The sequence below is a fragment of the Geotrypetes seraphini genome, chromosome 11 (genome assembly GCF_902459505.1).
Source record: "Geotrypetes seraphini chromosome 11, aGeoSer1.1, whole genome shotgun sequence".
Lineage (NCBI taxonomy): Eukaryota > Metazoa > Chordata > Amphibia > Gymnophiona > Dermophiidae > Geotrypetes > Geotrypetes seraphini.
Window position 1 is genome coordinate 30,010,422 of NC_047094.1, and position 13,612 is coordinate 30,024,033.

A 13,612-nucleotide genomic window follows, 5' to 3' on the forward strand; every position below is an offset into this window, starting at 1 on the left:
GAAAGTGTGGCACAGTGGTTAAAGCTACAGCCTCAGCACCCTGAAGTTGTGGGTTCAAACCCACCCTGCTCCTTGTGACCCTGGGCAAGTCACTTAATCCCCCAGGTTCATAGACAAAAACGCACGCCGACAACCCAGCGCAGACAACTGAGCGCAAGGCGGAAGCGCGCCAAAGAAAAACAGTATTTTAAGGGGCTCCGACGGGGGGTGTTGGTGGGGAACCCACCCACTTTACTTAATAGAGATTGCGCCGGTGTTGTGGGGGCTTTGGGGGGTTGTAACCCCCCTCATTTACTGGAAACTTAACTTTTTCCCTCTTTTTTAGGGAAAAAGTGAAGTTTTCAGTATAATGTGGGGGGTTACAACCCCTCAAACCCCCCACAATGCCGGCGTGATCTCTGTTAAGTCAAGTGGGGGGGTTCCAGCTATGGGCTAACCCAGTGACCCGTCAAATGCACGTAGGACAACTTTGCACCGAAATTTGCGCGCACGGACAAATGTGCGCACTAAATGGGTGGTGACCCGACAATTAGGATACTATTTTGTCTTTTTGAGGAGGGGGTCCCCCCCCCCACTACACTCAAAACATTCACCTCCTATCTAGTGTTAGGGTTAGGTTTTAATTATGATTATGGGAACCCTTTTAGTGGATACCTGGAAGGCCCTGATTTGCTCAGACTCCTCAGGCCCCGTCCCTTGGGAGAGGCCTGAGGCGCTTCAAGCCCCTCCCAAGGGACGGGGCCTGAGGAGTCTGAGCAAATCAGGGCCTTTCAGATGGTACACTGACAAATCCGACGAGCCACAATTGTCAGGGCGCATTTGCCGGTGTACCAGCTAACCTTGGATGTTTAACGCTGGAGTATGTGTAGCTCTCAGTATTGAATACCTGGGTATGTCCAGCAACATGGAAGTTAACCAGCCACTGACAGGTATTCAGTTAGCTCAGCACATAAAGTCAGGACAACAGTTTTGCTCTCTTTTTTAAGTTCAATGAGTTTTTATTAAGGTTAACTTTAGGTACTTAGCCAGTTAGCAGACTAAAAAATTGCCACTCACCGGTTAAGCTGATGCTCCACCCTAACTCTACCCCAGCCCGCCTCTAACCTGCCTCTCCAGCAAGAGCTTCAAGAAAACGGCCCATCTAACCTGAAGGAACTAAAGAGGAGTCACGAACAGGTAAAAGATGAGCCTAGCAGAGCATTTCAAATTCCAGGCGACTCGGTCTTGGGTTCTCGCCAGCCTCTTCCCATCTGTGCCAATCCTGAAATAGCTCTCAAGAGTCTCAGGTGCATCTAAGCATTGGCTAAGCCACAGAAAGTCATTAAGGATGACATCCACCATATGTGATTAAAAAGGGAAAAGGCATGCTCTGCTAGAGATCTCAAAGAACAAAAGACCGCGCTTATTAGTATTGTACCCCCAACACCTTCATCCTAATAGGGCCGTGTAACAAATGGGCTATTATTTTGAATGTTTGATTGTGTACCATGTTTCTTTGATTGTTAACTAGCCTAACACTCCATCCTTAGGTTATTTATGCTAATACAACAGTTGTGACATTTTAATGATCTTGCGTTTTGCAATGTTTGCCCGATTACTTAAAAATTCTAATTGTTCTGCTGCCGAATTCCACTTTTCTCCTCAAGAAATAATTAAATGCAGCAATGTCCTCTATCCTTATACAACCTTGGGCATTCCAATCAGGCAGAAATATGCTAAATGCGATATGTGTCTACGATACAAATTACACTCCAGTGGTAATTACTCTTAAAAGCATCAACACTGTTTCCTAAAGGCCTACTTTTTAGTTATTCTGGCCTACGATTCAAACTGCAAGCCCAAGAAATTATTAAATCTATTTAGCATCAAAGAGCAAGATAACAGGCTAACTACAAATGTCACAGTGTCCTTCTATCAATCTGAACCGTGAAATGTCTTTGAATACTAGAAGATCACAAATTGTGTAAACACACACATACATGCATGTATACGGCAATTCAGTGTTTATATAAATTCCTCTTAAATTCAAAGATTATTTCTTGCCCTGCTGACTATATGGTGAAATGTTCAGCAATATACAATACAGTTTCAATCTGAGGATTATTTTCCTGACCGCTTTCAAAAATATGTCTTCGTTGTTCTAAAACTTGCAGGCTGAAAGTTTTTTTTTAATTAACAATTAGAAACAGGAAGAGACAAAGACAGATAAAATGATACAAATGGACAAGAGGGTAGAAATACAGTTTTTAAAAAGAAGGTGGTGAAAAGGGAATCACAAGGTTGGAGGAATAACATTTAAGAAAAGTAAATATTTAAATAAAGAAAGAAATTGAAAAGTATCAAATCTGTAAGATAACGTAACTGTAATTTTAAAAATGCCCTTTGATCTTTATAAGCTATATGCACCTCTGGAACAGCCTACCTCCTCACATCTGAACACAATACAGAATGAATTTGGCTTACCTCATCCAAACTCCTACAGGAATCAGTCTGTCTTCCCGAGACCTTTTTCTGCCTATGTCTAGGGGAAAACTTGAGAGTTCCTTTTTCTCCTTTGGGGGACCTCTCTAGAATAAACCCAGCCTCGGTAGAAATGCCTCTCTCCTGTGAGTCCCGTCCCTGAGACTCAGCACTGAGTTCCATAGCCCAGTGCATGCTGGGACCTGTAATTCCACTTTTGATTAGCATCTACTGCTGCCCGGGGTATAATACTGGAGGGAAAACCCTTACATGAGCTTTTGAGATCATGCAGGACCCTTCTGTGGACATTCTGCTAAATAAGTTACATATAGCAGATTCTGTTGTGAAGTGTGAATTCCTTAGCAGACCGGAAATGAAGGTGAAGCCAGATTGCACAGGCTTTGCAATAATTCAACATGAAAGCATAATAGAAACATTAGGATGGCTTCATGGTTTTTATCATATTTTGTGTTTCTACATAATATTGAATTGGCCCCCATTGGAAACCATAAAGCCAAATCACCGAGAGACATTTAAGAGAAAGGGATTTTAATCTCTAAAACTCTAAAAATCCACAGATGAATGCAGGGCAGACTAATTTTTCACATGTTCTCCTTTGCAGCATGTATCTAATTACTTGATAATGGGAAAAAGATGAAAATGATAACAGCAACCACTGGGACGGCACAAAGGTATCAGATGCAGTTATGTTCATAGCAGGGTTCCCAGCTGTTGCAAAATGGATACACCAGCCTCTTAGCAATTGGTTTATGTCAGCGGCAGGATGTGGGCTCACTACGGAGAAAGCGTTGCCACAATTGTTGAAGTATTCAGACAGCAGTAAGCCACGTCACTCTCACTTTTTGTGTGTCATCCTAAAACCAAGAATGAGAGCAAACGTGTTCACTGTGCATGTAGTCTTCTCGCCAGCAGATTCAGGGTTATGTCTGAAAATGTCTGTTGCCGCAGTGGTCCTGGGAAAGCAAAAGGTTCTTTGCAGAAATTCCCCCCAAATTTATGGACCGAATTAGGGTTTCCAAACGTCTGGATTTACCCAGACATGTCCTTTTTTTAGAGGACTGCCCATAAGGATTTAGAAACTCCGGCACTTTATCCAGATTTAGGATGGCCCCAGTTGGGGAGGAAAGGGAAGGAAATATGCCCTAGACCTGCAGGGGAAGAAAGGGAAGGGGCAAATAGAGATACCAGACCATGGGAGGAGGGGAAGAGAAGAAGAGAGATGTCAGATCACTGGATGGGGAATGGGGGAGGGGAGTGAAGAGAGAGATGTCAGACCAGGGAAAGGAAGGGAGAAGGGCGGGATTCCTGACTAAGGCAGAGGGAGGGGAAGGGAAAGACAGAGAAATGCCAGACCACAAAGGGGGGGAGAAGGGAAAGGAAGGAGGGGGAGAGAGATGCCAGACTGTGGGAAGGAGAGGAGAACGGTCCCAGACCATAAGAGAGGGGGAAAGGGGGAAGACAGATGTCAGACCATAAGAGAGGGAGGAGATGATACACAGGGATGGAGGGGAAGGGGAGAGAGAGGGAGGTCATGGTGCACAGGTATAGGAGGGGTGGGGAAGGAGAAGAAGAGAGCAAGGGAGATGGTGCATAGGGATGGGAGTAGTGGGGAAGGTAAGAAAATGGAAGAAATGATGTTTATGGATAGATGGGAATAGGGGAGAAGATAGTACACATGGATAGATGCGAAGGGAAGACATGGAAAAGTAGATACATTTGAGGAAGAAGCAGAAAAATGGAAGAAAGTTGAATGTTAAAAGTTAATGCCAAAGATAGATGTAGAACAAAACACAAAAGACCCCCTCTCATCAATACTGGGCAAGTTTCTCAAATAATATCATCATATAACATTTAAAGGCTTTTAAATATTTAAATGTGCTCATAAGCTCTTCAGCAAGGCACCAGATAGATGTAGGGCAGAAAATGAAGAAGGAGAGAAAAAGAGCAAATGGATAAGATGACCCTGGAACACAATTAAGAGCACAGACAGAAGGAAGTGCAACCAGAGACTGGGAAAAGATGAATAGAAAAATAAAATCACCAGGCAACAAAGGTAGGAAACGTGATTTTATTTTCAATTTAGTGATTGAAATGTGTCAGTTTTGAGAATTTACATCTGCTGTCTATATTTTGCACGGTTCAGGAAGAAACACATTTCTTTCTATTTCTCTGGTGTTGTACTGCAACAGAGCCTGGCATCTTAGGGTTTTGTTTGTGGTCCTGTATTAAATAGGGTTTATCTGCGTTCTGCAGCTGCACATGTGACCAAGGCCAGGTGTTCTAGTAGGAGTGAATGTCGTGAAGTGTTATTGGTGTCATGGCCCCAAGTAGGAAGATATTTGCCGCGTTGGGGGGGGGGCTCTGTGCATGTGCAGATGTTGACATTGACATTACAAGCATGTATGCACGCACATGATGTCATCATATCGACGTCCATGCGTGCGCGGAGGCCCTCTAGTCGTGGTCTTTAGCTTGGGGAAGGAAACATGAGGTTCATGTGGGGGTGTAGCTGGTGGGGGAGGAGGGTGGCAGAACATGGCATGGCCAGTGGTGGAATAGGGCGGGGCCAAGTGTCCTCTTTTTTTTTAAGGAGGAAGTCTGGTATGTCTGTCTTAATTAGATTAGAAGCTCTTTCGAGCAAGGACTGTCTCTTGCATGTTTAATGTACAGCGCTGAAAGCTTCTGGTAGTGCTTTAGAAATAATAAATAGTAGTAGTAGTAGTACTCCTGATGTAGGGTCATGAAATGGTTAACTGTTGTTTAAAATATTGCTCTGGCCTACATAGCTGAAAACAGTGTACAATCTATTAACCTCATCTGCCTGAAATGTATGTCCCTGCCTTACCACATTGTAAGCTAAATAGATAAGAGTTTGATGATGTACCCTGCCCTTCTGTACATGTAACATTTAGAACTGTAAGATTTAGATAAGCAGAGAAATGAGCTAGTTTCCTATAGAACTATAAGTTGTATCCCTGAACCTATCATAAGTGCTGGCTTAGGACCAATAATAACTGTAGAAAGTTATAGAAGTAACAAATGAAAATTGTAGTTTTTGCATATATAAGTTTGCGTATGCTTAATGAAAAGGGCATAAAAGTCCGTGCATTTCCTGTTTCTAATACTCTAGTAGGCAGGCTGTTCACTGCACTAGAGTCCAGCATGCTGTAATAAACCTCTTGTACTTTCTTCACGCCTCTGACTTTGTGTGTCCAAGTGACCTTTCACTGAGACCCACTCTCTGCTTTCTTATGAATGCCCTTAATACCTGTTGCCATGGAGCCTGGTAGTTCCATTCAGTTTCACTTTCAGGTATCATGTTTTAATCCCTCTAATGGACAGCTGCCCACTCACAGCACCTTCTTGTACCCTGGACATTCCTGAAAAGGTCTAAATAAGGACCTCCTTCTTTTTGACTTGGATTTTTTCCCCCTCCCCTTTGGTATTCTCTGTTGGATGTCCCAAAACCTTAGATTGTGATCCCACTAGGGATAGAGAAAGTACAGTTGGCTCTCTGTATCCACGGGTTCCTCATCCAAGGATTCAACCGACCATGTGGTGCTCTCTCTCTCTCAGGTCCCCCGCTCCCAGCGTATCTTTGCATACAACAGCAGCAGCCATATTCAAGGGCTGTGGCCTATATCGGGCCTTTCCCTTTTACCCAGCCTGCCCAGGAAGTTGCTTCAGAAGGGGTGGGCCAGGTCAGAGGGAAAGGCCTAGTGCCTTTGAATACGGCTGCTGCCATTGCCGCAGGACCAAAGACCGCGTGCAAAGGTACACCGGGTCCAGGGGGAGGAGGGGCAAGAAAAAGGGAGGAAATTAAAAATGACTTGACCATCCGCGGATACAGAGGGTCAGCTGTACTTGCACATAATAAAAATGTAAACTGCTTTGATTATATCTTTACCCATCTGGAAAAAAGGCAAAACTTTCCCTTCTAACCCTTCAGCAATGTCGCTCACACATATGTTGAACAACATCGGCCTCAGTACCAATCCCTGAGGCACTCTGCTACTCACCTTTCTTTCCTCCGAGTGAATTCCATTTATTACTGCCCTCTGCCACCTATCAGTCAACCAGTTTCTGAGTCACTTTACCCCCTTGGGTCCCATCCCCAAGCCACTCAGTTTATTTAAGAGCTTCCTTCCTATGAGGAACAGTATCAAAGGCTTTGCTGCAATTTAAGTGCATCACGTCAGTTTCATGCCCTAGATTCAGTTTTCTGGTCACCCAGTCAAGGAATTCTATCAGATTTGTTTGACAAGATTTTACTTTTGATAAAGGCATGTTGCTTCAACCTCGTAACCTGCTGGGTTTGTGTGTGTTTTTACGCAATCTAGGCATGGGCATTTACACAAACTCTATAGCCTTATTTTAGGGGGGGGTATTCTTTTTTGGTTTACCTTAATTACACACACAAACCCTTTTACAAAGCCACATTAGGCTTTTTTTTTAATCGCCGGCCGTGGTGGTATTAGCTCCGACGCTCAAAGGACATCTATGAGCCATGGCGGGCGATAAAAAAAACCTAACGTAAATGGGGGGATTAGTTTTTACACCCCTATTGTTTTGGGTCTGTACACATTTCACAGAAAAGGACTAGACAGGGTCCAAATTTCTTTAAATGTGTTGGTAACTATGGGGCCCTTTTACTAAACGTTGCAAAGCCCTGAACGAGTAGTCAGTGCATAAAAACAGGCTACCACACAAACACGTGAAAGTATTTTGCAGTATTTGTCCTATTTTCACATGCTAAGCCATATACAGTATTTTCCCGAAATTCACGGGGGTTCTATTCCAGGAACCCCCGCGAATTTCGCTCCGACCGCCTCTTCCTGTAGTAAAGTTGGGCTACACCAATCAGGAGCTGCTTTGACACGCTACAGAAGAGGCGGTCGGAGCAGACTGCGAATGATTGAGACCATGAACCGCGAATTCACGGGGGAACACTGTATTAGTGAATTTTCAAAAATACAGTTAGGAGTACATAATTATTTTCCTTTTTTTTAATTAACTTGGCATGATATTGTGTAATTACTGCAATTGCTGTGATTGTATTGATAGAAATTGAATAAATAAAAATATATATATTTTTAGGAGGAGGCTTTGTATAGACAGAGACTGGGCATGAATGCACTAGGTCAACTAGCTTTACACCTAAATTCACAGGTGTACATTTTAATTAAAGCCAATTAGCGCCAATACTTGCTCATTAACCCTCCCCCCCTTTTACAAAACTGTAGCGTGGTTTCTAGCGCCAGCCATGGCGGTAAAAGTTCCAACTCTCATAGGAATTCTATGAGCGTCAGAGCTGTACTGTCATGGCTGGCACAAAAAAAAACACGCTACGGTTTTGTAAAATGGGGGGGGGGGGGAAAGATCTCATGTTTAGCTAATTGGCTCATTATTCGATTAAACTGCACACGCAAATTGGGCACAGGCCTAAATTGGCATGCTCAATTTTTGGCACCTTTCATAGAATTTGAGAGTAAGTGCTGCCATGTTAACTCTAGGAAAATGCTACAACATTAGGACATAACCTCCAAAATAAAACTGAATAAAGATGTTAAAACGTGCCATATTAGATTTGCAGTTCATGTGTGGGAAAATCACGCACAAACCACAAATCACGGTAATGGAATGGGCTTTCTTTGTATACTGTTTTGTAAGCTTGTTTGAAAAACAAATTTAAAGCAAAAGGATGACCTCTGTGAGTGGCGAAATAAGGGGGCGGGGGAGAGGGCGGACTACTCTGGACGCTGTCTTGGTGGGGGCGCCAGTACCTCTCTGCCCCCCCCCCATGCCACACTCGCACCCTCCCTTTCCTGTAAATCATCGCCAGCGCGAGCAACTGCTCTGGCCTGCTGCTCGCGCTGACCTGGCTCCTTCTGAAATCACTTCTGGGTCGCGGGGCCAGGAAGTGACATCAGAGGGAAAGCCAATGCCAGCGCAGGCTGGAGAAACAGCTCATGCTGGTGAAGATTTAAAGAGAACCCGGGGGGGGGAGGGGAGGGCGCGAGTGTGTCATGGATGGAATGGAAGGAGTGGGGGCGGAGAGGAGGGAGCAGGGATGGGTTGCCACTGCCCTAGGTGCCTCCTCCTACCCTCGCTATGCCACTGGTCTCTGATTAAAAATTACAATACAATAAATATTTTAAAATAAAAACAATACACTATTTCTTTGTTAATACAGACAAGGTAAGCCATATTTTCTGAGGCTCTTTATTTTTTTTGAACAGAGAACTTACGAGAGAGCTTGGGCTACCATTTATATTGCAAACGTAGGCGACATTGCAAGCATAGACAAATCATAAGCAATTAAAATGAGAACTTTAGGTGTTCAAACTTTGTCGAGTTGACATGCATTGATTTTTCCTGCAGCATGTAAGAATTTGATGTCATTCTGCGCTGACAGCTCATTCTTGTGATTTTCCCACGTGAAAGAGCCTGTACCGTCTTGCTCAGAAAAATGTATTAAAGGTATTTGTCCCAAGAGGTGGAAGTAAATAGAAATTGCCTGCTTTAGCATTATGGCACTTTGCTATCACAGAGCGAAACATATATCGGTTGCTGTAAGTCATATTTCTGCACTGTCAATCAGATCATATTGTGATCCAGAATAGGGTTTGATGGTGGGATCTTGTAGGCTTATAAGAACAAAAGAATCGCCATACTGGGACAGACCGAAGGTCCATCAAGCCCAGTATCCTGTTTCCAACAGTGGCCAACCCAGGTCCCAAGTACATGGCAGAAACCCAAAGAGCAGCAACATTCCAGAGCTGAGATTGTGATGTCATAAAGCCTCATCCCACCAATGCCTAAGAGCCAAACTCATCAGTGATGTCACAATGGCTTGATTGTGCTATACTTGACTCACTTAAGAACATAAGAGCTGCCATACTGGGACAGACCAAAGGTCCATCAAGCCCAGTATCCTGTTTCCAACAGTGGCCAACCCAGGTCCCAAGTACATGGCAGAAACCCAAAGAGTAGCAACATTCCAGACCTGAAATTGTGATGTCATAAAGCCTAATCCCACCAATGTCTAAGAGCCAAACTCATCAGTGATGTCACAGTGGCTTGATTGTGCTATACTTAGCTCACATAAGAACATAAGAGCTGCCATACTGGGACAGAGTGAAGGTCATCAAGTCCAGTATCCTGTTTCCAACAGTAGCCAATCTAGGTTCCAAGTACCTGGCAGAAACCCAAAGAGCAGCAACATTCCAGAGCTGTGTCTGTGATGTCATAAAGCCTCATTCCACCAGTGCCTAAAGCCAACTTAATCTGTGATATCACAATGGCTAGATTGTGCTATACTTGGTTCACATAAAAACATAAGAATTGCCATAGTGGGACAGACCGAAGGTCCATCAAGCCCAGCATCCTGTTTCCAACAGTGGCCAACAAAAGTCACAAGTACCTAGCAAGATCTCAAGTAGTAAAACAGATTTTATGATGCTTATCCTAGGAATAAGCAGTGGATTTCCCCAAGCCATCTCAATAACAGAGTTTAATACACGTTGTGTGAAGAAATATTTTCTCCAGTTTGTTTTAAATCTACTACTTAGTAGCTTCATGACATGCCCCCTAGTCCTAGTATTTTTGGAAAGAGAGAACAAGCGATTCACATCTACCCTTTCCACTCCACTCAGTATTTTATAGACCTCTATCAGCAAGGTAGGAAACCAATGAGGAAGACAAAAAGACCCAGATTCTACAAAGTCCACCTAATTTAATTGATCAATAAGCTTAATCAGTGCTGATACGGGCACTCAAGTCCTCACAATTGGCTTGAATTGGACTTAGCTGAAAGTTAGGCGCCTAACTCGGTTCATAGACAAAATCGCACGAGACAACGGCGCGCCGACAACTGAGCACTATTTTAAAGGGTTCTGGCGGGGGGTGTTGGTGGGGAACCCCCCTATTTTACTTAACAGACATCGCGCTGGCATTGTGGGGGGTTTGGGGGGTTGTAACCCCCCTCATTATACTTGAAACCAAACTTTTTGCCTGTTTTAAGTATAATGTGGGGGGTTACAACCCCCCAAATCCCCCACAACGCCAGCACAATGTCTGTTAAGTAAAGTGGGGGGGTTCCCCCCCACACCCCCTGTCGGAGCCCTTTAAAATAGTGCTATTCTTCGGCATGCCGTCAACCTTGTGCTCAGTTGTCTGCGCTCAGTTGTCGGCGCGCCGTTGTCTCGCGCGATTTAGTCCCGTCACCGCCTAACTCAAAAACCTCAGTTCTATAAAAAGTAGGCACCTAGCCCAAAATGCCTACACTAAAAGTGGGCGTGGTTGAAGGACAGCTCATGGGAGTGTTTTTGAGCTAGGCGCCTCTTTGTAAATCAGGCTCTGACATTGGCGTCTAACTTTAGGCATAGAAAACCCTGGCATAAATTGGGGACGCCTAAATGTTAGAATGCTGAGCCCTTTCTAAGCACGCTTAGGCGACACTAAGCGTGATTCTAAGTTTCCAAGTTTATTATTTCTTTGATATACCATCTATCAAAATTTATCTAGAAGGTTTACGATCAATAAAAAAGCAGTATTACATATAAGAATTAAGAATCTGTGTGTGTGTGTGGGAGGGGGGGGGAGGGCGGTTTACAGGACCATACAGGACTAACATGACTGGAAGGGAGGAACAAGAGGTGGCAAAAATACAGTAAAATCTTGGTTTGCGAGCATAATTCATTCCAGAAGCATGCTTGTAATCCAAAGAACTTGTATATCAAAGCAAATTTCCCCATAGGAAATCATGGAAACTCAGACGATTCATTCCATAACCCCAAAACTTTAATACAAAATACAGTACATTGAAATTTAAAATATCGGAAAGGGGGGAGGATAAAACAAAAAGGGGTATTTCGCTTCAAGAGAAGTGTTTGGTGTAAGGAGACTGAACGGAGCCTTTTCCAGAAAGGGGAGAAGATGACTCTGATATTAAGTGTTATATGCGTCCTTGAATAGAAAAGTTTTGATTTTTGACCTAAATAATTATAGGGAGGACTCTTCCTTTATGTGGAGGGGAAGAGCATTCCAGAACGGGGATGTCATAACGGAGAAAACAGACTTTCTGGTGGTATCGTAAAACATTTCTTGGGTGAAAGGGATTACTAATAAGTCTTGGTAATTCGAGCGTACAGTACGGGTTGCAGTGTAGGGGATTAAATGTTTGTCTGTAAAGGGTAGAATATTGCATTGTTTGGTTTCATAAGTGAGGAGTGGGATTTTAAATGTAATGTGGTGAGGGATTCTGTAATGGGCGCCTAAGTTATACAGAATCGGTGCTGATATCGGCAGACTTTATAGAATCACAACCAAACTGACTTGGACACAGTGCCATATCTTACAACAGCAGCAGGGACGTATTCTTAGCATCATTGACCTTATTAAATGGTCTCTATTCCATAAGACCTGACAAGAGTATAAAACAAAACATATTGGGTCCAATATTCGGCTGGCAGCAATCAAAGTTTTGCTGACTGGTGCCAGCATTAAACCCAGAAATTTGACGCTGGGCTTTTGTCCAAGCACTGGCTTTGAATTTCAGGGTTTCAAGAGCTGGCTAATGCATAGCTGATTATGTACGATATTCTGCATTTACCAGGCTATGGATTACCACATAAAGATAGAAATGACTTTCATGTGGTTCTATTTATGTGATTAACCCGGTTGGCTAAGATCTGAATATTGGCACTTATTTATTATTTTATTTACTAGCTGATGCCCCGACGTTGCACGGGTATTTAATTATAGCAATAACACTGTAAATGGATTCAAATAAAGATACTTTATAGTGGTGAATGAAATTATTTTTTTACAGCTTAATAAAAAGTACAATATTCAAATTATAATGTGAAATATTTGACAAAATGAATACAATACAACTAACGCAAAACGTGATTATAAACAACAATTTTAGTTTCACCTCCTGGAGCAAGAACATATAAATTCTTGGGTGAACCCACCCTTGAGCAAGCAACATAGAGTTGTGGTCCGCGAGACCCCCAGAACATATCACCCCAGGTAGTGAGGGATCTGCATACCAAGTTTCGTTCAAATCGGTCAAGCCGTTTTTGAATTACTGTGAGAATGGCAGCTTTTTACATTTTTTCCATTGACATGAATGGGTGAAATCTGATTTTCTGTTTGTAGCTCCGCCCATGTGTGCAGGTGGGCCGCGAGACCCCCAGAACATATCACCCCAGGTAGTGAGGGATCTGCATTCTAAGTTTCGTTCAAATCGGTCAAGCCGTTTTTGAATTACAGTGAGAATGGCAGCTTTTTACATTTTTTCCATTGACATGAATGGGTGAAATCTGATTTTCTGTTTGTAGCTCCGCCCACGTGTGCAGGTGGGCCGCGAGACCCCCAGAACATATCACCCCAGGTAGTGAGGGATCTGCATACCAAGTTTCGTTCAAATCGGTCAAGCCGTTTTTGAATTACTGTGAGAATGGCAGCTTTTTACATTTTTTCCATTGACATGAATGGGTGAAATCTGATTTTCTGTTTGTAGCTCCGCCCACGTGTGCAGGTGGGCCGCGAGACCCCCAGAACATATCACCCCAGGTAGTGAGGGATCTGCATACCAAGTTTCGTTCAAATCGTTTTTGAATTACTGTGAGAATGGCAGCTTTTTACATTTTTTCCATTGACATGAATGGGTGAAATCTGATTTTCTGTTTGTAGCTCCGCCCACGTGTGCAGGTGGGCCACGAGACCCCCAGAACATATCACCCCAGGTAATGAGGGATCTGCATTCTAAGTTTCGTTCAAATCGGTCAAGCCGTTTTTGAATTACAGTGAGAATGGCAGCTTTTTACATTTTTTCCATTGACATGAATGGGTGAAATCTGATTTTCTGTTTGTAGCTCCGCCCACGTGTGCAGGTGGGCCGCGAGACCCCCAGAACATATCACCCCAGGTAGTGAGGGATCTGCATACCAAGTTTTGTTCAAATCGGTCAAGCCGTTTTTGAATTACAGTGAGAATGGCAGCTTTTTACATTTTTTCCATTGACATGAATGGGTGAAATCTGATTTTCTGTTTGTAGCTCCGCCCACGTGTGCAGGTGGGCCGTGAGACCCCCAGAACATATCACCCCAGGTAGTGAGGGATC

General features: G+C 43.5%; 1 protein-coding gene across 3 annotated transcripts in view; it reads right to left on the bottom strand.

Annotated features, from left to right (window-relative positions):
* The window catches only part of XYLT1 (xylosyltransferase 1), a 400,948-nt gene that overhangs the window by 176,511 nt on the left and 210,825 nt on the right, over window positions 1-13,612 (bottom strand). The window contains exon 1 of one of the 3 annotated variants that reach the window (XM_033914710.1): window positions 2,464-2,755. The exons of the other annotated variants lie outside the window; for them this stretch is intronic. Within the exon in view, the coding sequence (XP_033770601.1) occupies window positions 2,464-2,688 (225 nt within the window). The 5' untranslated portion in view covers window positions 2,689-2,755. Of the gene's footprint in view, window positions 1-2,463; window positions 2,756-13,612 lie in introns of those variants that run through there. 3 annotated transcript variants of the gene reach the window in all.